This window comes from Maniola hyperantus, chromosome 1 (genome assembly GCF_902806685.2).
Source record: "Maniola hyperantus chromosome 1, iAphHyp1.2, whole genome shotgun sequence".
Taxonomy (NCBI): Eukaryota; Metazoa; Arthropoda; class Insecta; order Lepidoptera; family Nymphalidae; genus Maniola; species Maniola hyperantus.
Window position 1 is genome coordinate 7,401,265 of NC_048536.1, and position 25,284 is coordinate 7,426,548.

The 25,284-nt window shown below is 37.9% G+C and overlaps 1 protein-coding gene across 5 annotated transcripts in view; it reads left to right on the forward strand.

The window, feature by feature from the left end:
* The window catches only part of Atg17 (autophagy-related 17), a 179,809-nt gene extending 154,525 nt beyond the window's left edge, over positions 1–25,284 (forward strand). The window contains exons 1-24 of one of the 5 annotated variants that reach the window (XR_011237703.1): positions 2,011–2,223; positions 2,863–3,010; positions 3,834–4,027; positions 4,595–4,839; positions 5,404–5,531; positions 6,259–6,470; positions 7,805–8,016; positions 8,889–9,071; positions 9,720–9,892; positions 10,706–10,892; positions 11,620–11,903; positions 11,985–12,041; positions 12,223–12,349; positions 13,157–13,689; positions 14,998–15,247; positions 16,074–16,244; positions 16,660–16,778; positions 17,374–17,530; positions 18,921–19,058; positions 19,293–19,404; positions 21,011–21,091; positions 22,442–22,664; positions 23,982–24,502; positions 24,655–25,284. Coding sequence is in view for 4 of the 5 variants with exons in the window: in XM_069503985.1 (XP_069360086.1) it covers positions 2,943–3,010; positions 3,834–4,027; positions 4,595–4,839; positions 5,404–5,531; positions 6,259–6,470; positions 7,805–8,016; positions 8,889–9,071; positions 9,720–9,892; positions 10,706–10,892; positions 11,620–11,903; positions 11,985–12,041; positions 12,223–12,349; positions 13,157–13,689; positions 14,998–15,247; positions 16,074–16,244; positions 16,660–16,778; positions 17,374–17,530; positions 18,921–19,058; positions 19,293–19,404; positions 21,011–21,091; positions 22,442–22,664; positions 23,982–24,084 (3,957 nt within the window). In the remaining variant the exon portion in view is untranslated. Of the gene's footprint in view, positions 1–2,009; positions 2,228–2,862; positions 3,011–3,833; positions 4,028–4,594; positions 4,840–5,403; positions 5,532–6,258; positions 6,471–7,804; positions 8,017–8,888; positions 9,072–9,719; positions 9,893–10,705; positions 10,893–11,619; positions 11,904–11,984; positions 12,042–12,222; positions 12,350–13,156; positions 13,690–14,997; positions 15,248–16,073; positions 16,245–16,659; positions 16,779–17,373; positions 17,531–18,920; positions 19,059–19,292; positions 19,405–21,010; positions 21,092–22,441; positions 22,665–23,981 lie in introns of those variants that run through there. The other 4 variants (XM_069503985.1, XM_069503943.1, XM_069503912.1 and 1 more) reach the window with 4 other exon arrangements.

Here is a 25,284-nt window from a genome sequence, read left to right on the forward strand (position 1 = left end):
TTCTCTAGTCTCTCTCTAAACTAAATTTAGAGTATCTGCATCCTTTTCTTTTTACTAATGCTAAAAAAGGAACGGAACATGACTTTCACATTTAAAGACTCTAAATTTTAGTGCACAATACAAATTTAAACAGTAGGTTCGCGAGTGCGTGCTAAAACACGGGTTTTACCATCTAAAAATTTAATTTAGAAATGTCAAACTGCTTCTGTCCTTTTCATATTACATTAGTAAGAAGAGGCTATCTTGTTTAAATACAATTTTAGATTTTTTCTTGCTTGGTGTAAAATACCGTATTGCAACCAAGCGCGAGTCTATAAAAAAAATATAACCAAAAATATTATTTATCGACCGCGCCAGGATAGTGAGAAGGTATATTAAGTGAACCCTCAAGTACAGTACGATTCAAACTTAAATGCGTCTGTGTGAAGTTGCGGTCTGTGCGCTGTTACCCTCCCCGCTATCCCGGACACCCAATATGTGTGGTGCGCAACGTCGTGCGCAAACTTCAAGGGCGCATTTACGTTTGAATCGTACTGTAGCTCCTATTAAAAAAACTGACGATCTAGACGCAATCAAGTCATGGCCGATGTTTGAAACTTTATGACTGTCCCATTTCTTTGTCACGCTCAAATTGTCAGATTATTGAACTGCACACTTCTGCATCTAATTAACTTACATACCTTGCCTTAATCTGACGAGCTCGAGTAAATCCCAAAATCCCCGCTTGGGCTGCCATATTTTGTACCAAATTGACAAACTTACATATTTTTTTACTACATAATACTAATAAAATTATTAAACTACATATACAATCGCTTTTCTTTCTTCTAGCGAATCCTTTAAAACGATAAAAATATGTGTAGATTTAATTTAAGTTAAATGTATTCAATAGCTTTGCAGAGTACCCAAGTTAGTACCTACCTACCCTACAAACTATAGTAACTATAGTTTGATACTATAGTAACTATAGTTTGATACTATAGTAACTATAGTTTGATACTTATAGTAACTATAGTTTGAACAGGTGATGGTGCCATTATATTAGTCTATGGATGGTGCACTATATCTCGATTGCGGGGAAAACTGCATCAATCATTATTACAATCCTCAGAAGTAGCCCTATTGTAATGTATAAAACGGGTAGGTACATACTACGATTAATTTTTGTTTTTATTTGTCGATATTTCAACCCAATTGCACGGGTCGTGGTCACGACGGGACTGCGGTGCTGCAAGAGATCCCCGTGCAATTGGGTTGAAATATCGACAAATAAAAACAAAAATTAATCGTGGTATGTACATTAAAATATGTCGTTAAACCACGAAATAAGCTTAAAATCATTAGCCCTATTGTGACAGTTACTGTTAGAGCGAGATAGCTAAATGCATTTAAGCTCTTATTAGAACGTGACAAAATGATTATGTTTTGTCCTTATCACCGTGGCCACGTTTTTTTGTTTGTCAAATGTATTTGTACGTGAGACTTTGGCAAACAACGCGACGGTTATGTTGGCTCAAGCATATTAAAGAAAATTAATAATTTGTTTTGTTGTTTTTTGTTTTTGAAGTTATTGTGCAATGGTGGGTTGCAGTATACTAGGCTACAATAGCCGAAGCAAATGTAAAATAGACGGATTAACATTTCAGAAGTAAGTACCTCTGCTTGAGCGAGAGGGACTGAGGGGGCCATTGTGATTGGCTGAATTTATGGTATTCTTGTAAGGATCTTTTGGCGCGTGGCCAAAATCGGAACTACCTAACACCGCCATCTTGTGTGGTATCTCTGTGGCTGCGTCTCTGTTTATCACATTAGTAACTTTATCTGTGCTCTCTTTTTAGTTTAAATGAGAAAGCAAACGCTCCTTTGTCTAGATTTTTTACTCAGTCTACGCTTGACGGCAACGTTAGTTCCGATTTTCGCCACGCGCCAATATAGCCTTGTCGCACTGAATCATAATCACTACGCTACGTTCTATCCAAAGAGTATGACATAGACTCAAGCTATATTATGGTGGTATGGTATTTGGTATTTGTGTTATTGTCGGTGATTATTGTGAAAAGAAAACTTTGACTAGAATTAGAAATCAGTGTTGCTTAAAGTTTGGCAAATTACTATTACTTTTGTGCGTTGCATAATGAAAACCAGCCATTAATTAATCTAATCGCAATAAATCTCATGTTATTACTATGATCGTCGAGTAAATTGGGAGTTGTGTTTGAGCTAGTGGGTAATTTTACCTTTGTTGATAAATGCAAAAAACAATCCTCGCTCTACTTGAACTTTTAGGCGTAATAGTTTCAGATTTTATATAAAATTACATATAAATGCTCCATAAATCATAACTGAATGAGCGGATTTATAATCACAATGAAAGTAACAAGTGTTTAATCGATTTTAGTTGTTCTACACTTGTGACGTTCGTGTTTATTTTGGGAAAAAATTGCGACTTGTTAAAAGCACACAACTAATTAAGAAGAGATTATTACTTAAATCATACTATACACACTCTTTATTCAATGTTAATAGAATTTCTTTGTCAACTAATCAGCATATAATTATGTATATATGTACCTATATAGATACTTTAACAAATAACAGGTAACCAAAATAATTTTGAGGTCACTAAGATAAAATGATTATTCAAGCTATCTTATGTGTAATAAATATTACAAAATATATACAGAATAATATATACAAATTTTGTATCTAGTAGGTATACTGAAGCTTTACATAATCTCAGTTATGAATTTACTTACCTACTAATATTTTTTTAAGTATCAATCTGTTTGTTTTAGGTATGTGATTAATAAAATACTTATAGTCATGCAAATCAAGTACCTAATTGAAATTATTTTCTTACAGCCTTGGGTAATGTTTGTCAGATATTATGATTGAGCTTGGAATAGTGTCTTAAAAATAGGTTGCAAAAATATCAAACAAACATGCTTTACGTATTTCACGTGGACGCTGGTCAGATGACCACATATGATATGAACCTGACACTACAAAGGTGAGTTAATCACAATGATTTTTTTAGGAATTACAAGTCCTTCTGAAATATATTAAGAAAGTAACTCTTTCAACTTTTAAAATCGTGATATCTCAGCAATGGTGATTCTTAACAAAAGTACATATAAGACAATTTTTGTACATAAAGACTAAATTTTTGTCAGATCTATTTTTTGATAAACCTTACCGTTTACAAGAAAACTCCAAAAACCGAAAATTTTGACCTTGAATAACTTTTTTAAGAAGACATGGGATTGATGGGGGACTTTAGTTATTTTATTTTGTAATGGTGTATTCAAGGTCTCCATCAATATTTTGCTCTGTGGGAATTATTGCAAACCTACCATTATTTTTCTAATTTAATAATTAACTGAACTAATATATCCAATATCCATGCAAGCAAAGTCGCTGGTATCATCTAGTCATTATATATTTACTGATCTGACTTTGTACACTTAATTCTATGTATTTTTTAAAATAAAAATAGCGAGTATATGAGCAGGCAGGTGATGAGGTATCACTTTACATCTGATGTTAAGTGATATATGAATTTTGTTATATATGTTACGAAGTGAGCTATAATATGAATTCTGTGTAATATTTCATATAAAACTTAGGTTTTAAAATTAGATAGATAGATAGATAGATACATTTTTTAATTTGCGTTTCACATGTATCCACTTACTTACAATAAGGACAGAGATACATATGAGACCCTGTAAGGGTATAGCAAAAACATAGGTTATTTAATTTTTAGATAACTCGCTTTTACACTAAATTCTGCCATTTATAGTTATGACATTAATCATTTTTTTAAATTTCAGTGTGGCCAGCTTAAAAGCAGCCATTGAGAGGAAAACCAAAATCCCAGCATCCTCTCTAGTGCTTCTTGTAAGTGGAGGAGAGGTGTTGCAGTCCGACCATATGGTCTCCTCTTACAGTGCTGGCACAGACACTAACCCAATATATATGTTCAGCAAGCCCTCTGTGAAGGAAAGCCACTTAAATAAACAGTCAAGTAAGTCTAAACTAATGCATTATGACCTTTGAGTTTGACCTAGATATACAGTTTGTTTATAACAACATCTGTTATAATGACGTAATGTTATAATGTAATCGGCAGTGACCCATCTATGGGTCGGCTTCTTTTTAAACGAGAAAAGTGCTTGCAGGACCCGGCTACAAGTCCAGACGATTATAAGATTTTTGATTGATATAGTTTATTTTTGTTTGAACAACTTTTGTCCATAGAGAAGAGGACATTCTCTTCAATGTAGAGGTGTACATTGAAGTCATTGGTAAATTGAAGAATAATTTTGTATAAAATTTTCTTATATCCTTAAACTTAAAGGAAGTTTTGACAGTAAAAAAAGTAACTAGTATTTAAACAAGGTAATGGTGTGGCTAATCTTTTGTACATGATTTCTAAACTAAAATGACAGGTCTAAATCTGCTATCCTTTTCTGCAGGAACCATTGTTAAAGTTATAACATTGCATTTAAAACTGTCATAGTAGAGATTGTGTACAACAGAATTAGCCACATCATGTCCAGTTGTAATTTAAAAAAAACATCGACTATTTTAGTGTGTGACCTCAGTCCAATAATGGAACTAGAAAGTACGGGTGAGTTCAGAAGTGACATCCGCAGTGCCTTTGAAGGCAAATCGGTAGCTGAACTGAAGAGTGCAGTAGAGAAGTGTTGCTCCTCACTACCAAATGTTCATACTGTGATATCCTGCGCTACCTTAGCGGAGCAGTTTAGCGACCTGGCGCATGAAGTGTCCAGGAGTTGTGACCAACTTGTACATGAACAGCATTTACAGCATCAGGTATTATTATTTAATAAGATTAAGTCATGTATAAAATGTCACAAAGTAATAAAACAATGCATGTATCTGTTGAGTACATGTGGAAAAAGTGAAATTTCTTTGGTTACAAATATAAACCAAAGAAGTTTTACTTCTTTCGAATGTACACACGCTCATTCTCAGAACAAGGACTGCTAGAAGTAGCCCTAATGTGACACTTACTGTTAGAGCGAGATAGCTAAATACATTTAAGCTCTTATTAGAACGTGACAAAATGATTATGTTTTGTCCTTATCACCGTGGCCACTTTTTTTTGTTTGCCAAAACAAAATGTATTTGTACGTGAGTATTTGGCAAACAACGTGAAGTGTAGAAGGAATGACATTTCACAAGTAAGAAAATCTGCTTGAGCGAGAGGGACTGAGGGGGCCACGCTAGTTGCAAATCTGGACATATCTGTGCGCTCATTACTTGGTAAATATGTTGCTAGGTAACTCAACAACAGATTACAGATAGGATTGTAAAAAAGTTAAGTTAAGTAAATAGTTTTGAAAATTTATAAGAAGGCTTAATAATTTTACATAGGGTTGGGCAGCGGTTGTAGCCAATTTAGAAGACATTTATAGCGAATATTGCGAGAGATCGACAAGTTTCAAGGAATCTTTCAAGAAGCAACGACAAAAAAAGGAAGATTATCACGACAAATTAAATACGTAAGTTTAATATAATTCTTGTAAACTATGTAAAGTTGTTGTTGTTGAACTTTTATGCTATAACAATGTTTTTAGCCATAGTAGATAGGTATAAGAATGTCAGTCAACTGGAAGATGTTGCAATTATTAAATTGTTGCTGTCAAAGTTCTGCTAGCCTGGCACCGTTTCTAAACCACTACAATGTGATTATTGCAAACATCTCTTCAGAGGTGATAATCACGTATCTGGTCGCCGAAGAGCCGAAGTTTTGGCCGAAGGCGAAGGTTTCTAGCAAGCGTCGAAATTGAATAAACTGTTATGAATGCGCGAAAGCGATATGAAAAGTGGACGCACGGGGAGCGTGGGTCACACAACAGTCGACATAAACTTTAAATTAAAAAAAAAAATTGACCCATTTTTAACCAATCTCGGACTGAATTACTTAGGGTTGTTAACTTTCGTCTTGGGCTTCGGCCGAGGGTTGTAGCGATAGCTGATTAATCGGCTTCGATCAGAAAACGACAGTCGGACACTACTGTTGCAGCAAGAATACCATAAACATGACTCAACCCATAGATCTAATAATCTCAGCCTCAAACTGTACAGCAATTGCGATCGTCTCAGTCAGTGATCATAACTTACGTGGTAGATCTCCATGACTATTATTATTATTGATAGTTCTAAAATTCAGATTTTGCTTTAAACAGAAGTGTTGTTCTATATAAACACTTTAATTTTTTGTTTAAGATTAAATGATGTGCTGAGATCTTTGGGCAAGATACAAATACTCCCTGTTCTTCAGTTGAATGCAGAAGCGCACAGATTCTCTGGTTTCGACATATTCGAGGAGACAGAGTTAGAAGGCCCACATTATAAATATAACCAACCTTTGGATAGCAGCTCGGAGAACAGAACTGCAGATTTTGGAACTGAAGTGTTTAAATTGTCTGAGGAAGATGGTAATAAATTTTTTGAAATAAATTTTAGAAATCATGAAAATTCACATATTATATTCTATATAATATAATATTTGGACTCATCAAATGCTTGACAGAAATGTATATAGGTAAGGAGTGTGTAAACTTTTATTAGCATCATTGTGATCAACCCTTTTGCACTACAGAGAATGGCTCTGAACAAGGGTGGATTTTCATACTCCACCCACCTTTGAGAATATTATGAGAATCTCAGTCATGCAGGCTTCATCACTACGTTTTTCTGCACTGGTAGATTTAATCTTAATCTTAGACTTTCATATAAAACCTATAAAATAAGCCTACACTCGTCCAAAGCAGAAGCTGATCAGTTATTTGTAAAACGATTTTGCTGAAAGAATATCCTGTTTATCAGATTCCAACCAAGCTTGTCACTGTTCAAAAGAACTTTGTAAAAGTTAAAAAGTTAAAAAAGAGGCTGCTATTCTTTTCTGTTTAAAGTCTGTAAATACTAATATATACTTAGACATTGTATTTCGGAAGTTAATTTACTTGTTCTTTTGTGTGCTTATTTTGAACTATTATGAACAATTGATGAATACATTTAAATAAGTTATGCCCATAGGTTATCTTTAATTTCATGTAGACCTTGATGTTATACTATTTATAGAGTGAGTACATTAAATGCCTTTGTGTTTTATGACTAACTAGGTGATGCCCGTGACTTTTCCGGTATAAAAAGTAGCCTATGTCTCTCTCCAAGTGTTTAACTATACCTATGCTAAAAATCATTTCTATGCGACGTGATTGAAGGACAAACCAATAAACCAACAAACAAATATACTTACGCATTATGTGGGTAGTGATATTTTATTTGGTTCTTCAATTGTTGTCAGTACAACATTAAAGCTGTAATGTTTATGAAAAATCTACACCTTAAACCTCTTTTATCACACTTAGCCAGCGCGGTGTTGTATGACCTAAACCTCCCTCATTCTGAGAGGAGACCCACCCTGAACCGATGAATAAACAAAATCGATAAATTGCTTTTAACGTGACACCAACACTAGCTTGAATAAAGTACCAGGAGAGTATAAGTTGAATAGAAGGCTAGCAAAGACATCCTCCGTTCTTTTCGCCTTACGTCATTTCTGTATGTGTATTGCAGACAAGCATTATGGCATAGTCACAGGTGAAGGGAACTTTGAGAGTGAAGGAATAGAGAGTGCTCCCGCAGTGTTTGTGTCTCGAAGTCTCCTTATTGTCAGCAGTACCGGCTAGAACATAATGACCAGCAGAGAAGGCGGTGGGTTGAGATGATTATAATGATGACTGTATGACTACTTTATTTTATTTAGTGTTTGAACAAAGACATGCTTCGACCAGTAATGAAGGAGCGACGTTGTCAGAGGTCGGGCAGCCAGTCGAGGGGTCTGAAGAGGGGGAATCATTCAAAGTGGCGTCCGTCGAGAGCAAGAAGGAGTTCACACTTCTGCACTGGATCCTGGCGCAAGGGAATGAAGACTCCTTGCAAGACATCCTGGATTATTGCCAGAAGGGACTGGCCCTAGTAAGATTTTTTCAATTTTGTCCAAGCGGCCATATAAGAAATCTGTATCAATCAATAGCTGGTATCAATATAAACAAGACATATTGTATGAGACAAAATTTTTCAAAGTGTATCGTTTTCGAGATATAAGCTATCAAAGTTGTACTGACAGCGTCATCAGTACAACAGTCTAGCCACCGCCCACCAGTACATCTTTGATAGCTCATATCTCAGAAACTTATGGTCTCATACAATACGTCTTGTTTGTATTGATAGCAGCTATTGATTGATACAGGTTCTGTGCATGGCCACTATTTAAAAAAACCGGCCAAGTGCGAGTCAGGCTAGCGCAATGAGGGTTCCGTACTGCAGTCGTATTTTTTCGTCATTTTGCAGGATAATTCAAAAAGTATGATACATAAAAATAAATAAAAATCTGTTTTAGAATGCACAGGTGTAGACCTTTCATATGATGCCCCACTTGATATAGTTATCTTACTTAGAAAATTGAAAATTGAATATCAGTTCATGACCACAATTTAATTATTTGTGTGATGTAAGCCTAAATTCACGGTTTTCAGATTTTTCCCCAAATGTCAACTATAAGATCTACCTACCTGCGTAATTTCATGATTCTAGGTCAACGGGAAGTACCTTGTAGGTTTCTTGACTGTAAGGGTTCCGTTTTTCCTTTTGAGGTACGGAACCCTAAAAAAAGAAAAAATGGCGGACTACTAGGTAGGCCAGGCTCCATACTAAGATATATTCAAACCTCTTTATTATTACTATGAATTATGAATAGATGCCCTCAAGCGTAAGTTTTTGAATGAATATTTGAATGAATACTAGATACCTGAGTTTGTACTTTGTATAAATATTGTATGTTTCATCAGATCGATGCTGAGCCCTTAAAGGAACGGGAAGAAGAACTGTATCACATATTGGAATACGCGAACGTGCACGGGCTCAAACAGATAAAGGGCATCGAAGACCGCCTGTACGGACTCGATCAGCTGAAAAGTGAAGTGAAAAGGATCGAGCGGGATCAGCACAAACAAGCAGCTTCCTTAATTCAGGTAAAACACTATAAATTATTAACCCTCTAACAAATAAACCTGGAATAGCGGTGGAATAGTTATACTCTGTTTTGTCTTTTTCCTTCAAATGTCAAATTACTGATGACAGAGAAAGACAAAACAGAGTATAACTATTCCACCGCTATTCCAGGTTTATTTGTTAGAGGGTTAAACTTTATTTTACATCGACCTTAAGTAAGAGATAGCGGTTTCGTTTCGTAGAGCGTTGTCTCTGTAGTGGAGATAGAAATGTGCACAATTATTTGTGGTTTAGGAACAACTTTACACTTATTTTCATATAGTGTAAAAATATAAATAATAGATAGAAAGTCATTATTGTACACAAAACAGAAAAAAACAAAGAAACCAAAAAACTAACATATTTCTTAGTAAAGGCGCCCTTTTTCCGTTATAGCAATCTCCAACAGGGGACTGATTCGCTAGCTCAATGTCTAACCCTCGATGATAGCCACCAAGCTCATTTGACATTTATTTTTAATCCATTGAAGGTTTTCTACGAAAAAATATTTTAATATCACGTAATGAAGCAGCAAACCAACCAATGTCAAAATAAGCTCGGTGGCCATCATTCAGTGTTAGACACTGAGTTAGCAGGTAACCCAAATAATGATTATATGGTTCTTACAGTATCGTGACCGTTTAAATTCGGCCTGCGATCCGTCCGTTCTGCCCACGCTGATGGAGTCTCACCGCTGCCAGCTGGACAAGCTGTTGGAAGGTCATCAGCAGCTGGTTGACATCAGGAGACGCATCGCCAAATCCAAGGATGAACTGTCGCATATATTGAAGGCTAGATTGGAGTAAGTATCCGCTTGTCAAATGTCACTATCGGCGTAGTCGTAAATAAATGCGAAAGTGTTTGTTTGTTGGTTTATCCTTCAATCACGTCGTAACAGAGCAACGGATCGACGTGATCGAATGGAGTGACATAGGCCACTTTTTATCCCGCAAAATCAAAGAGTTCCCTCGGGATTTTTAAAAACCTAAATACACGCGTACAAAGTCACGGGCATCAGCTAGTCTCTTATAAATCTATCATCGTACGCCATTTTCATTTACCCATCGGCGGCTCACTACTGAGCACGGGTCTCCTCTCAGAATGAGAAGGGTTTGCCATAGTTCATCATTCAGGCTAAGTGTGGATTGGCACACCTTTGAAAACATGGAGAACTTTCATCTCAGGCATGCAGGTTCACCATGTTTTCCTTCACCATCAAAGCAAGTGATACTTGATTGCCTAAAATGCACTGAGAAGAGTTATTTAGTTACTAATCATATTCATCCATTAAATACTCTTCAAACATTTACTGCATCTGTTTATGCTTTTAATATGTTGATGTACATTCCTCGTACAATTGCTACGGTAGCCATTACACATTCAGATAGTCATTTGTTCAGACTTAGAATACACACCGTCATTCTGATAACAGGCTGGCGGCTCACATACTTTCTATAGTAACTGTGGTTTTAAAATGGTAAATTGCTTTAAATTTTACGTACATTTCGGTACATTGCTCTTATGCACGAAGCATGACTGTTTGTACGCACACACCCGCCATCCAGATGCACACTTTGTTCCGTGTAGTAATGCAGATGATCCGCTGTCCCAACAGGGCGGTGCTACTGATCGAGAACTCGATGTCGGTGCAGGACGCGCACGCCATGCTGTCGTTCCAGTGCTTCAACCGCCTTGCGCGCTACTTCGCCATCGTCGCGCAGCTGCACCGCGCGCCCGCGGTCTTCGTGCGCGCCGTGCACGAAGTAGTCCGGCGGCGCACTTTCTCGCAAGCGCACCTTAAGGTAACAAAGGTCTCTTCTGGCTACAACAAACTATGCCGCCCTTTCCTGATGATTTGTGCATTGCAATACCGGGAAGGACGGCCAGACAAGGCAGGAGGGTTTAGTCCGTAGGTCGCCGAGAGAACCTCATTGAAGTCAGGCATGTCAATTGACATCTGTGATTTCCTCCTACCCCGAAAAAAAGCATGACCGTCGGCCTTTTGCCGCCGGTGTTAGCAGGTCGCCGGCACAATTCGCAGAAAGCTGCAAAGCATCATTTCAGCTGTAATTTCAGAAGCGAATTGCCGTTCAGTGTCCGCGCACTGCCCGCCGGCAACCCCGCCGGGCATCGGCTCGGCAGTACCGCGTAGTTAGATACCCGCCGGCCGCTGGCCGCTGAGTTGTGACCTTTGCATACGCTGCGGTATTGTGCCACTTATATCCAGCGGCTCCTTTGATATCGTCCGTCCACCGAGTAGGGACTAACACTGCGTTTGACGGTGCGAGATGAACTTAAAATTTTCGGCGTAATTTTGGACACAGAATTTTATTGTATCTGTGCCAAATAGAGTCATTTTTTGTCTGAGTGTTTTGTAAATAAAATAGGCAAGAATTTGCACTAAGTAAGTGTAAACAAAATGAACTAATAACATGCATTTTTCATTCTGTCCTTAACACTGCCCCTGTCTACAAACTCCAGATAATATTAATTTTTCTCAACGCTAATTTATTTTATTTACAATTTTAGTGGGCAACAGACCTGGCACAAAAACTTTTTAAAATTCACGAGGAAGAAGTTAGTCGTCGTCAAGAATTCAATGGCCATTTTGACGACCACTTTCTCAAGAGCTTATTCCCTGGAATGACGGACCTCCCACCTCCCTTTGCGACGCAGGCGCCGCCGCCTTTCGATGTAAAGCTACCAGCCCTCACAAACGAAGATGTAGAATTTATATCAAACGCTTTTCCGGATCTTGCAAGTGAAATACCTAAATATGACATGGATGCTGCTGTCAAATTTTTTCGACAAAGGTGTGTATTTCTCTTGTTTAATGATAGCTCTACGATTTTATTATTTTGTAACACAATATTCCAACTTAATGTTGTTTGCAGGCTAAATTCTTCTGAACATGAGGAAAAAGATGCAGATGTTCAAGTTGATTTTGAGAAGTAAGTTTTAATTCATGTTCAAGATTGAATGCCTATATTATTAATAGAAAAGTTTTTAAGCACAACTTCTTTAGGAGTGACTCGAGATTAACTTGGATCTTTTTTAAATAATTTAAGATACTACTTTGTATGTACCAAATAAAAAAATATGAGTAACCAAATTCATTTCATCGTTTCACAGAGACTTTGAGTCCGAAACGGAAACGGAGTTCGAGAAGCTAAGCGGACAAGGTGGATCTGATAAGCAGAAAATTGACATTTCAACGAGTTGCGTTCCCTCAACTATGGCAGTATCCACAGTGACTGAGGTGCGAACCCTCCCTATTATACTGGAAAGGAGTCCTAGAGAGGAATTTGTCGACTCAGAGTTTTATATCGAAGAGTCGCTACCTTCGAGCTTGGATTGGGGCCGGGACGAACGACAGGTGCACTTACATGTCGTCAAACATTGGCACTCAAATATCCTCAACCTCCTCAAATAACCGATAACCACAGACTCCCGGAGAATGTCTGAGAGTGCTATCTATGGTCGCGCACAGAATATAACCAAAACCCACCTAACACTACCGGCTCTTTATTGAGTACTGCCCGAGACTCCTTAAGAGAAAATCATTCACGATCTCGCTTCCTGATAGGCAATAAATACATGAGTGTTGCTCCTAAAGAGGAGCAGCCTTTACAAAACATGTATCCTTCAACTAATTTGCTAAAAGTCCTCGGACTGATCACAAATACCACTGAGAAAAAAAATCCTCATGTGGCTTTTTGACGAAATTCTTATATCAATCCATTGAGGAAGAATCGATTTTCTTTCAAATCCAAATCCTGAGAAACTAGCGTATAAATGATAATGATGTGTCATGCAGTGTATCATGTATGCTATTTATATAGTTCCAAACGATGGAACTGTCTCCTCATGCAAGACTTATGAGCTTATCTGAGTGGTACAGTTTCTAGTTGTTTTTCGTTGCTCCTGTCTTCGCCGGCCCCATGTAGTGGTCTAATAGTCTTATTTTACCATTTTTTCTGTTATTTATATGCTTTGTTTTATTTATTTTGTAACTAGGTTTAAAATAATTTCGGATTTTTTAAAATTAAATAATATCATATTTTAGGATAACATGGACACATACAAAGTAAACATCGAAAAATTGCAAGATTTTCTAATGAAACTATTTAGTTTGTGTAAAGTAAATATAGTTTTAATAAAAGACGAGCTTGTAAAACTTAAGAGCGACATAAATGAACAAAAGAATTTTGTCAGTCAGAAATATATAGAAATCACTGAAGCTTGGGAAAAGGGTTGTGAAAAGACTGAATTAAGGTTTCGTGAGCAAACTCAGAGATTAACAGTAGATCACGAATTAGAATTAAGTGACATGAAAGCATCTTTAAATGAGAAAGATGATTCAATAAGTATATTAAAGAAAGAGAAAGAAGAATTAATATTAGCTCATAAAAAGGTTATAGAAAAATTAGACGGTGATCATCAAGCGACAAAAGACTTGCTTGAAATATCTCGAGCAGAGATAGACGCGTTTGACAAGAAACTAAAAGATTTTGAGGTTCAGAAGCAAAAAGAGTTTAAAGAGGTACAGGAGAAAATGCATCTTGAATACAAAGCAGAAATTGAATCCCTACGGTCTAGGTGAGCACTAAAACTATTTTTTCATCTCACTCGCTCGGAAAGAATCCTTTTGCCCTTTGAAATCTGAGTGGAAAGTGGTAATTTTGCTCGATAGCGAAGTACGTGTTGAATTTCAAACGGGACGAACTGTGGTCTATGGTTGCGTACCTACTTAATTTTTCTTTCTATTAAAAATACAGTGCGACAAGGCTATCTTGGCGCATGTCAAAAATCGGAACTAACCTTGCCGTCAAGTGTCCTCTTTGTTCTTCTTTGAATATTCTAAGAATTTGTTCTCCAACAGCGCCCCCCTGTCAATGTCATTCAATTGCCAAGAGAGCCTTGTCGCACTGTACCACTTCATAATGAAACGTTCAGAAACGCGGTTCGTCCCAACTGTCTTATATTTATTATTATTATTATTTACGTATTAAGTACTGGCTTATGCTCGCGACTTCGTCCGCGTGGACTACACAAATTTCAACCCCCTATTTCACCCCCTTAGGAGTTGAATTTTCAAAAATCCTTTCTTAGCGGATGCCTACGTCATAATAGCTATCTGCATACCAAATTTCAGCCCGATCCGTCCAGTAGTTTTAGCTGTGCGTTGATAGATCAGTCAGTCAGTCACCTTTTCCTTTTATATATTCAGATTAAGTGACAAGTAGGAACATTTATTTATATTAAATTAAATTAAACATAATAGCCACCTACTCCGTTTCAGCTTTATTGAGTAAACAATACAATGAAGTTCGTTGAATTATGAAAATTATTTTTTATGCTAAGAATTTTCAATTTGAATTCTGAACGCACCCTCACACATAATAAAAACTTTATTCGTACACTTCTTCTTGAATTAGAACCTCCTTCACTGTCTGACTTGTGGTTGTACCCTAATTAATATAGAAACTTCTTATTGAAACCTCCGCCTCTTGTATCAAGCGTTTTCCTCGCTGTAGTGAGATGAAAAGTTGTGTGTTTCGCACGGCTGCAAATTTATTTGCGCTCGAGCCTTTTAATTCCTCGCTACGCTCAGGATCTATTTTTGAACCAACCTTAGAATTCTTCGCTGGCTCGGAATTCAATACAAACTCTCGAGACAAAATAACAACTTTGCAGCCTTGCATGACAAATAACTATTATCAACCTTTGTAATATTGCTGGCAATAGTGGCACATAAAGTGTTTAACGAAAAAACTTATTATTTTTCTATAACACCACTATAAATTATTACTAAAATGTGTTAAAGTAAGAACTTATTGTGTTTAGTCTATATCTATATGTATAATTTTCGTTTAACAAACTGAGCAATTTTATTACCTATCGTAGGTTCCGATTAGTGGCTTTAACAAACAACATGGATCGTTCCCCATCTGAGTCTAGTCTAGAAAAAATAGAGAGAACTGATGTGATAGAGATAAGCAACCACAACGCTATTGTGATGCAGACAAAGGAAAACGCAGAAGTGGAAAAGGAGCAAGCTGTTAAAGAGGCAGTTGAAAAGTGTAAAACCGAGTTGGAACAAAAGTTAAATGCCGAGATATCTTTGTTGAAAGCGAAGTATGAAGCAGACAAACAGGTAAGATTATTTTAGCGTTTAAACTACCGTGAGTGATTTCCATTATGAATAATGCGCGGCCCGCAGTCACAGCCGCGGCGCGTGCGCGAACTGACTCAAGGACCTTGAAAAAGGACCCCGGATGGGTTCGAAACTAGTCTAACTAAACTAACTTCGACTAGACACCTGAGTACAGCCGGGATAGAAAAATTAAGCAAAATTTAACAAACTTAGCAAAATTTCAAGGTTCTGAATTTAGAAGTTTAAGCTGTGTTGATAATATGTCAGTCAATTTATCTAAATACTAGTTGATGCCCGCGACTTCGTCCGCGTGGCAGGTTTTTTAAAAATCCGTTCGGAACTCTTTGATTTTCAGGGATAAAAAGTAGCCTATGTCACTCTCCAGGTCTTTATCTATACCCATGCATAAAATCACGTCAATCCGTTGCACCGTTGCGACGTGACTGAAGGATAAACCAGCAAACCAACGAACCAAAATACCAACGAACCAACAAACCAACAAACAAACACACTTTGGCATTTATAATAAGGGTACTGATATAAAAAGAAACTTCACTCACTCACTGACTGACTCATTTACGCTCAGCCTTAGGATGCTGAAATTTTGCACAGATTCCCCAATGAATAAGGCCGGATTTTCGAAATTTCTTCTTGAGCGAAGTGGCTAGTTCTTAGGATAAAGTCTTTGAAATCCGAGATCTCCTACTGATAGTCATTCATATTGGCTCTAAAGTGTCTAATTAAATTAAAATATAAAATTTTAAATCTATGACGTTATATGTAATATTGTTTTTGCTTGCAACTCATGAAATAATAAACTTGATAGGTGACTATAAACGAGGTAACGCGGAGGCTACTAACGGAGAAGGACCGGCAGCTGGAGCTGCTGCGGGAGCGCGAGCAGGCGTTGACGCGCGAGTGCAACAAGTACCGCGACACCATACAGCAGCTGACGGACCCCGAGACCAACGACTATGACAACCTTCTCAAGACTCAGGTAATGCCATACTATGCCGGCTTTGGCTTATGGAAATGTGAGTTTTCCACCAGCCAGATTATTTAGAGAAGATGACGACACGTCATCTAACAATACCCTGATTGGTCTATTGAAAACGGCTCCGCTTTGCTTTAGTGGGAACGCACTATTGGGAGCTTTTTTGTCGATGAGGTGCCTTCCTTGAGTGACGCAGAGGAAATAGCCCCCTTACTTCCTGGACCTTCAAGAGGCGGGCCTCCTATAGGTATTATTAAGAAATAAAATGTAACTGCACTGACTGCCATGTGTCTAAACTAAGCGGAAGCGCGAGACCGTTGCTATATTGGATATCGTTGGAGAAGCGAAGCTTAGCGTACGTTGAACGTAAATAATAAGCGTCTAAATTGATACGAGAATAAAATTATTGTATTTTCAGTTTGCGACACTTGAAAATGAGAAAGCGGTGCTTCAGCAACAAGTTGCGGATCTGAAGAAGGAATTAGATAGGAGAAATGACGAGGCAGATAAGAGCAGAGAAGATGATAGTGAAGGCAGGTTAGTGTCTCAAGTTGCAAATATGTACGTTATTTCATAGGAAACTATAGTACGCGACAAATCGAGATGGCTATCGGGGTGGGGGTGCACAGCTAACGATTACGTAAAACGTTTAGATTACTGTCTATAAACGATAACGTAAAGATTAGTCTCTCTTCTTCTTATTTTGCTTTGTGGCTATTGTTGTCTCTCTCTAGCCGCTGTTACGTGTGACGTTTGACAGCAATGATCGCGAGATTTACGCCTGTCGCAAGCCTGTCGCGAGATACGTAATCTATTTGTACCTGCCTATATTTTTGTTTTGCTTTGTATGTGTTTTTATGTGCTAATTTTGTGGTGTACACAAAGTATAATCATTAATTCATTCATTCCTTCAACAATGGGTTCCAAAAATAATAGAAAGAACGGCCCAGGGCGACGCGCGGATTACTTGCAATTCTCCAGATAGCTAGAATCCAGCGCCGTGAACCAGTTCTAACTGTACTTTAATATTTGAAAGCATTGTTTTTCAATATTCTGCTAACAAAACAGTGCTTTAATGAAGAAATTACAGCTAAATTTCGAAATCGGTGAAAAGGCAAAAATGTTGTCTTAGATCTTCACCAAAGAAGGAGGAAGGCAAGCGTTCGCGGACCCGCTGTCACACTCCGCTGGGGCTGGCCGGCGGCACGTTGAGCCTGTCGTCGTGCCTGCCCGGCCACACCGTGCTCGTGCTGTGGGACCCCGTGCATCTCAACTACACCGTTATGCAGGTGAAGCTAGTTAAGAAAGCGATACATGAATATAAAACCGGCCAAGTGCGAGTCAGGCTCGCGCAATGAGGGTTCCGTACTACAGGCGTATTTTTTCGACATTGAATAGGCTCATTTCTTTCATAGACCATTTCGCAGACCTCTATAGACCATTTTTCTGTTTAAATGACGATTTACAATTTTGGAGGCTTCAAACTTGCTGCTGGAGGGACTAGAGAATCAACGCATGAACCAATAGGCTACTTGACTCATATCTAATTTCGTCCAATAAATGATTATTTATTATAGTATTTTGCTTAAGACAACGAAATATATCAATAACAATTTTTAAAAACGCAGGATGGATATATAAAACCAATTTAAAAAAATACAGTTTTTATTTTTATTTGAAACGCAGAAAACGCTGTCAGCCATGATGTGACGTCATTAAATATGTAAACAAAGAAATGTCATCCCTATGTCACGCGGGGACTAACGTAGTATCGATATATATAAAATTTAAAGTCCTGACTAACTTATATATCAACGCACAGCCTAAACATCTAAACAGCTGGTCCTAGATACATGAAATTTGGTGGGTGTGTTCTTTGTAGGTAAAGAGAATCCACTATCTATAATAAGGGTATCCACTAGGAAAGGATTTTTTGAAATTCCACCCCTGAGTGGGTTAAATGGGGGTTTGAAATTTATGAAGTCCACGCGGGCGAAGTCACGAGCATAAGCTAGTTTTTATATATTTCTAAAAACTCATAGTAAACGTAAAAAAATATCGTTTTCTCTTTATAAATTGAATAAGTTATTAAGTAAGACTTACAACAAACTGATCTTTGCAAAAATAAATTTTCAACCCGAATTTTAAACAAATTCGGGTTGAAGTCTTTGTCATATAGGATCCCTTTAAGCAAGTCTTCGCGTGTTACGTATATTTATTTCACTGGGCACTCTAATCCACAACTTTCCTGTGGTCTTTATCGGTGCGTTTTTTACATTCTCGGATGATACAATAACGATAATTACTATATTTTTCATGTAAACTAGTATAGAAGTCATGTTTATTAAACTTTGGGAGGTAATGCTGTTGTTTACAAATGCATGACGTCAGAGCACAGATAATCTATGGGCCAAACATGGCCGACAGTGTTTTCACCTGTCTAAGAAAAATATATTTTTAAATTAAAGTTTTACGGTTTTTAGGGCGCAAAAAAATATAGTGTTAATTTTTTTGATCTAATAGGACAAATATTAACCATTTAAGACCAACTTAAAAAAAGTGTCAACTAGCCTATTTCTGGAAACCAAATTAAAAAATCTTCAAATACACCACATATGATGCTGTGCAAACCGCAGTCCGGTTTTTATGAAAACTGTTTGCTTAAATGACTTGTTTTAGGAAGCGTCGATAATGTACTTCGTGCACAGCGACTGCCTGGCCGCTCTGGATCTCAGCATACACGTGAAGAATGAAAGCGAACGGCGTCTCTACGCGGTCGCCACCGTCGAGTCCAAGGAGTACTGCTATGCTAAGAAGGTATATATCAAAGGAATACAGGGAAGAGCTTAAAAATATGAGAATCAATGAGATTTTTTTTTTAATTTCCGAAATTTTTCATATTTAACATGTAGAGCTGGATAATTAACTTTAAAGCTATACAAATCAGACATTTAGTCATGTAGATTCACTTTTTATTAAAATATGAATGTATGAGATATGCCTACCTGAAGTTTTATAATATCTTTGGCCACAATATAATATTATTTTCAGAGTGGTAATCGGTATCAGATGCCTCGGGGTTCGCGCTTCTACCGAGTGTTCGTGAAACCTCTGAAGCCGCACCCGCCTCACCCGCCCTGCTGCGACCATCGCCACAAGCAGGGTATGATTACACCAGTCAAATTCACTCAGTTAACATTTTAATACATAGATAACATATAGATAATACATACATAACATTTATTATAGACTACACATGACATATTAAACTTTACATGTAAGAAAGCATTTAGATACGAACACACGTATGTACAGTTGGCGTCCTCTTCATTGCCGACATTAGGTATATTCTTTTTACTGAAGCCAACTCTACTAGGAATACCAGGATCTATAATATACTAGCTGTTAGAAATATTGGACCAGTATATTTGTACGGCGGAGTTTTCTCGCGAAGAAAACACCCCACACACCTGCACAGCCCCTGCGCTAACCCGCGCGGGTGACGTGCGGGTGTGCGGGGCGTCCCCCGCTTCATACCCCGATTGAAATCTCGACCCGTCGCGGACTTTAAACACGATGACAGTGCGGTGGGATAGTGAATTGGTCCACACGTTGGCTTTTTACTATGCTAGCAACTAGACCCACAAGATCCGACACACACGTCCGTAGTCGAAGAACACGTACATGAAATTTTTGAAGAAGTGTTTAGACAGCCAAGACTGTTTAATCTGTTACACACTTCCACACGTTTCAGGAATATTCGTTTAAAAATGTGATTTGATTGCTCAGAGCTAGTTTTATTAAGTGTATATTTTTGTAATTTTGTTGTAATATTAATCTTTTTATTTTATTTTTTGTTTTTGTGCAAATTAAAGCCAATTACTTTCTTACATTAGATTCCCTTACTTGGCTAATTTTCTTAAGTTCGTCAAATTCTAACGTAATTTTATGTCCTATCAGTATTGCTCATCGAATTATAGAATTATATGGATGGATCTTTAACTATTGTTTGATTTTCTGTGAAATAAAATCTTTTTTATTAGAAACTGATGAACTTATTGCGTTTGTCGCGGTGTAGCAGTACAGTGTTGCTTTGCATGAAATTGTTTTTTTTTGTTAGTTTGGACTCAGACATTGCTATAAATGTTGATCGCTTGGCCAGCAATTCAGCATCAGCACATAAATTGAAAGTGCCAATCTAAAATTATAGTTCAATTAATAATAGCTTAATTATGGTATCAAAATAAGCCAAATCCAATACGTAGCTTTGCCAAAAAGCACATTAACATCTCCCTTATACCATTATTCGCTTAAAATCTGACATGCTGGTGGATTTCTCTTACAAAGACTTCACACGCTGCGGTCTTACGACGCGCGGTCTGGATCCAGCAGCTCTCTGCGACTCGTTTAATGTCGTCTGTCTACCTAGTGGAGGATCTGCGGATGCTGCGCTTTGCGGTGCAAAGTCGCCATTTCAGCACCTTGGAACCCAAATATCTGTCGACTATTCGAACAATGTGCTATTTCTACTTCTGTTTCGCAATCCGCTGGCCCAATATATTTTACCAATGACTGGGATTAGGGCTTGGACAGACATATCGCGCGGCGGCAGGAACACAACACAACTTAGACTATTACAATGGACCAGGAACTGTGTGAAGGCGTTCATATTGCGCTTCGCGCGTATACGCCGCGCAGCTGTCGTCGCGCTTCGCGTCTGTCGAGGCCTTTACAGTAGAGCCACGTTGAGCAGTCGCCTTGCGTTGCAGATGCAATGGCGGGCAGCGTCCTCTCCATGCTGAGCGGCACGCGACCGCTCAAGAAATGGTTGACCTACATGCATGCCCCAGGTCTTGCTTTTATATCATCCTTCCATTTGTTCACAGATTTATTACCTGTGATCGGAGTTGCTAGAGTATAAATATCTTTAGTCGCAGTAAAACATGATAGTATAACTAACAATTAACAAAATACGTAATGTTTGAGTTGCTTCCTTTATTGCCAATAAAGCAGGTGACTCAAATCACTGCCACCACCCATATTATAAATGCTAAATTGTGTTTGTTTTGTCCTTCAATCACGCCCCAACGGAGCAACGGATTGACAAGATTTTTACATAGATATAGTTGAAGACCTGGAGAGTGATAGAGGGTACTTTTTATCCCGGAAAAACAAAGAATTTCCATGGGAAGAAATTATGGACATCAGCTCGTATTACATACATGGTGTAACCAGAACGCTAGCAAAACCTTGCGTTATTGTTATACTACCTAAACACAATCCAATACCAATAACCATTTACCAATGCCAATAAAAATTCCCGAGAGTGCGCGATTCGACAAAAATATGGTGGTTTTAACTATTTCAAGTTCAATATCTTAGCTGCAACTTTAGTATTAACTCTACCAATTCCGATCACTGTTTATTACCTCGTCCAAATAATATCAGGCAGACTTGGTCAGCACCTCCTAATTTCACACTAAAATGCACTAAACTAAATAAAAGATGTAACTAACTTAGTCAGCTGAGCTGTCATGGTCTGCCTATTAGCATTTGGACAGGACTAATAGCTTGTTGAATTTATGTTTTATTATTATTAGAGCCCGCTTGTTTTGTTAACTGTCGTGGCTAACATTAATTTGTGTTAAAATAATTGTGTTATGATATTTTTTTTCGCAAACATGCTTACCTTTTAAATTTTCTAAAGTAATTAATTTACTTGTTATTCGTGCTGTCAATGTCTTATCAACCGTATTTGATCAGGTGAAAGTTAAGTGTTCGTGCATCGTTCATCCGATTGAGTTGAAATGTACAGTTGTTGTTGGTTCTTGAGTGTTGACATAGTGCTATCAACGTACATCATAGTTAGCCAGTCCGGGCTCACTCGATCACGTGACCCGAGCAATATACAGGGCGTATATACGAGGGCGTAACTCTTATCTCTTATGAGAGAGAGTGCAAGAGAGTGTGTGAGAAAGAGAAGAGATAAGATTGTACGCGATAGAAAGAGAGGTTCATTAAATTTTAGACCCCAGTGCTGTGCGAGCTTAATTGCACTGTATTGCGTGTTAACAAGTGTCGCTATTTATTTAAACAGCTTTGCGGATTGTTCTTTCTGTACCTTGAAGGTACTATTGAGTATGCTGTGATAAACCCCATTAAACTTTTATATAAATCACGCAACTTACTTGTGCCAGTAGACATGCAGAAATCAGTGGACACGAGTCAGTCTACGAGTTCGAATACGGACGAAGCGAGTCGCGTGGAGGTGGCCACTGCTACGTTAATCAATCTGGAGTCTCCCGTATCGACGAGTGAAGGGGCCGCGGCGCCTGGCGTCCCTTCGGAGGACCAGCTGGATTCCATCGAGGCTAGTGAGCAGTGGCAGACTGCGAGATTGCAAGCTTCTACGACTAGTGCCGTGTGAGTTAACAACATTTGTTAAGTCGATGTTCTTATACAATTGATGAATTTCATTAATAAAATGAAAGTTTTTTGAGCGCAATAACCTGTGCAATGTGCAGCTTACAACCTGGGTCTTACTCGTATATTGTATGCCAATGTATTATATATCCCAAAAGCAACTTGCTTTTCTCAGAAGAATCTCCTTTCCAACCGGTGATAAAGTCCTGGTAATAAGTGGCACGGATTGTCTATCCATACTAATATTGTTATATAAATGCGAAAATGTGTCTATCTGTCTGTCTGCTAGCTTTTCACAGTTATCAGTAGTCACAACAGTTTAACCGATTTTGATGAAATTTGGTACAGAGTTAGTTTACATCCCGGTGAAGAACATACTTTTTATTTCGGAAAATCAAAGAGTTCCCACGGCGTTTTTAAAAACCTAAATCCACGCGGATGGAGTCGCGGGCATCCTCTATTATGGAATAAGTACATTTCACTTCATTTCAGTGGATTGATGCTAATAAGCTTTTTTGGTTTTAAAATTTGCTTTTTTAACTGAAATGTAGGCATGTCAGAAAACGATGCGTTAGTATGAAAGAAGTAATTATTATTAATAGTAAAAATAATATAAACGCAGTGGCCTTTTTAAATTCTAAAACATACTCAAGGTACGTTTCGCACCGACACTGGTGCAACCTCAGAAGATGTGCACCCTAAGGACTTTTTATTTTATAGACTAGCGTTTGACTGCAATCAGTTCTCCTAACAAGTGATGATGCAGATTAAGATAGAGTGCCTGTCTATTCACTTTTGATGTCTAAATTAAAAGTGGAAGGGAAACTGAATTCGAATTAGAAACGAGGAAGCAAATCGCTTCGTACGTGTCCGCAACATCGTACTTTTGCAAAGTAGGTACTGTACTATCGCTTTTATAAGTTACGCCCCATGTACCTATGCGGAAATCTTATGTTTTAATGGCGCGAAATTATTTCAGCCAATCATTCGTTGTTGCCTACGCGCCATGTTTTGTACGCGCGAATTATGAGCGGATAGCACGAGTCTTCGTTGCTCTTGTGTTTAAAATCTTAACATCTGTATTTCATTTATTGTATATTTTAATCGGCGATAGGTTGCACTTTTCTGCGCAAACGCCGATGTGACGACTTATAAAAGTTATAGTGCTGTAGCTATATTAAAAGTGGGGTGTAAAATTGATGCCGGAAAGGCGTTCCATTTTGTAGCGGTTCGTAAATCGTATTAGAAACGAAGAAGCAAATCGCTTAAAAAGTGTACTTTCGCAAAGTAAACGCCTGCTTGTATCACCGTCCTCAGTACTGACATGGAATGCAGCGTGGGGCGGTGCCCGGGCCCGGAGCCGGAGCCGGCGGGAGCGGCGCCGCCGGGCGCGGAGCTGGCCGAGGAGGCGACGCCCTGACGACCCCCGCGCCCCGCGCCGCCCCGCCAACACTGAGACTTGCTTCTGTTATATAGGGCTGCTATACGTCTTTGACAGTTGTTCAATCCTCAGATAGACATAGACAAAGGTATAGATGTTCTATTTCACGAAGACCTATATTTGTGTGAGTGCTACACACACTTTGTGCGTGGCACAACTAGGACTTGTTTCAGTTAAAAAAAAATTACAAAAAAAATAAAAACCGACTTCGCCAATTAGCTTTAGCTGCGCGAATCGTCTAGACTTCATATTTTTATGGGACTCCACATTGGCACCGACCCCAAAAATATTATTATAGAACTATATTAACTCTTGTATATATAATATATTCGGTAATAAATTAAATTATTTTTCAATTTTTAGTGTTTGTGTAACGAAGTCGGTTTTTATTTTTTTTGTAAAAAAAATTTATTTCACAATTTTTAGTGGCCCAGTATCTATCTTCGAAGATGTTCATCAGATCTTCACCAAATTAAAATGGGACCAACTTTGAAGTATACCCTTTCAAACAAAAAAAGAATTTTCAAAATCGGTCTAGGCGTTTTCGAGTAATCGGGTAATTTAATCGTAAAAAAAAAGATTCCGACGAATTGAGAACCTCCTCCTTTTTTTGAAGTCGGTTAAAAACGAGACAGATTTATGCCAGCAACATAACGTTGTTTCGTTTTAACAGTATATTAAGTCTGAGCAAAGTCAAAGTACGCTCTATAGATCTCAACCTTAGTCTCTACAACCACTACTACAACCAAGGCTGAGCGGTCTTCATGAAATAGAACAACTGTACCTATTTGTGCTGTATGGGTTGTGCGCAATGCTACCGCCCTATATCTAAAAACTACAAAAAAAGTTAAAGCGGAACTTAGAAAAACTGATGTTACCAAAAAAAAGTGCTACCTTGGGCCTATTAAGTGTTCCTTTTTAGTAACATTAGTTTTGGAAAATTCCCACGTTTTTGATTACTCAAAATTTATTTTTTTAGTTAAAAGATGGCAGAAATATATGGCTATTTCAAACAAAAATGATGTTTTATGACGCTGTCAAAATTAGTATGACACTAGAGACATTGAGTTGTAAGGCGCCATCTCCACGGACGAGAGAATCGTGGCGATAGTCTCGCCGTGCCACCAAATTCGATACAAATCTTATATATAGGCCAATCTCCACAGGGCGATACTATCG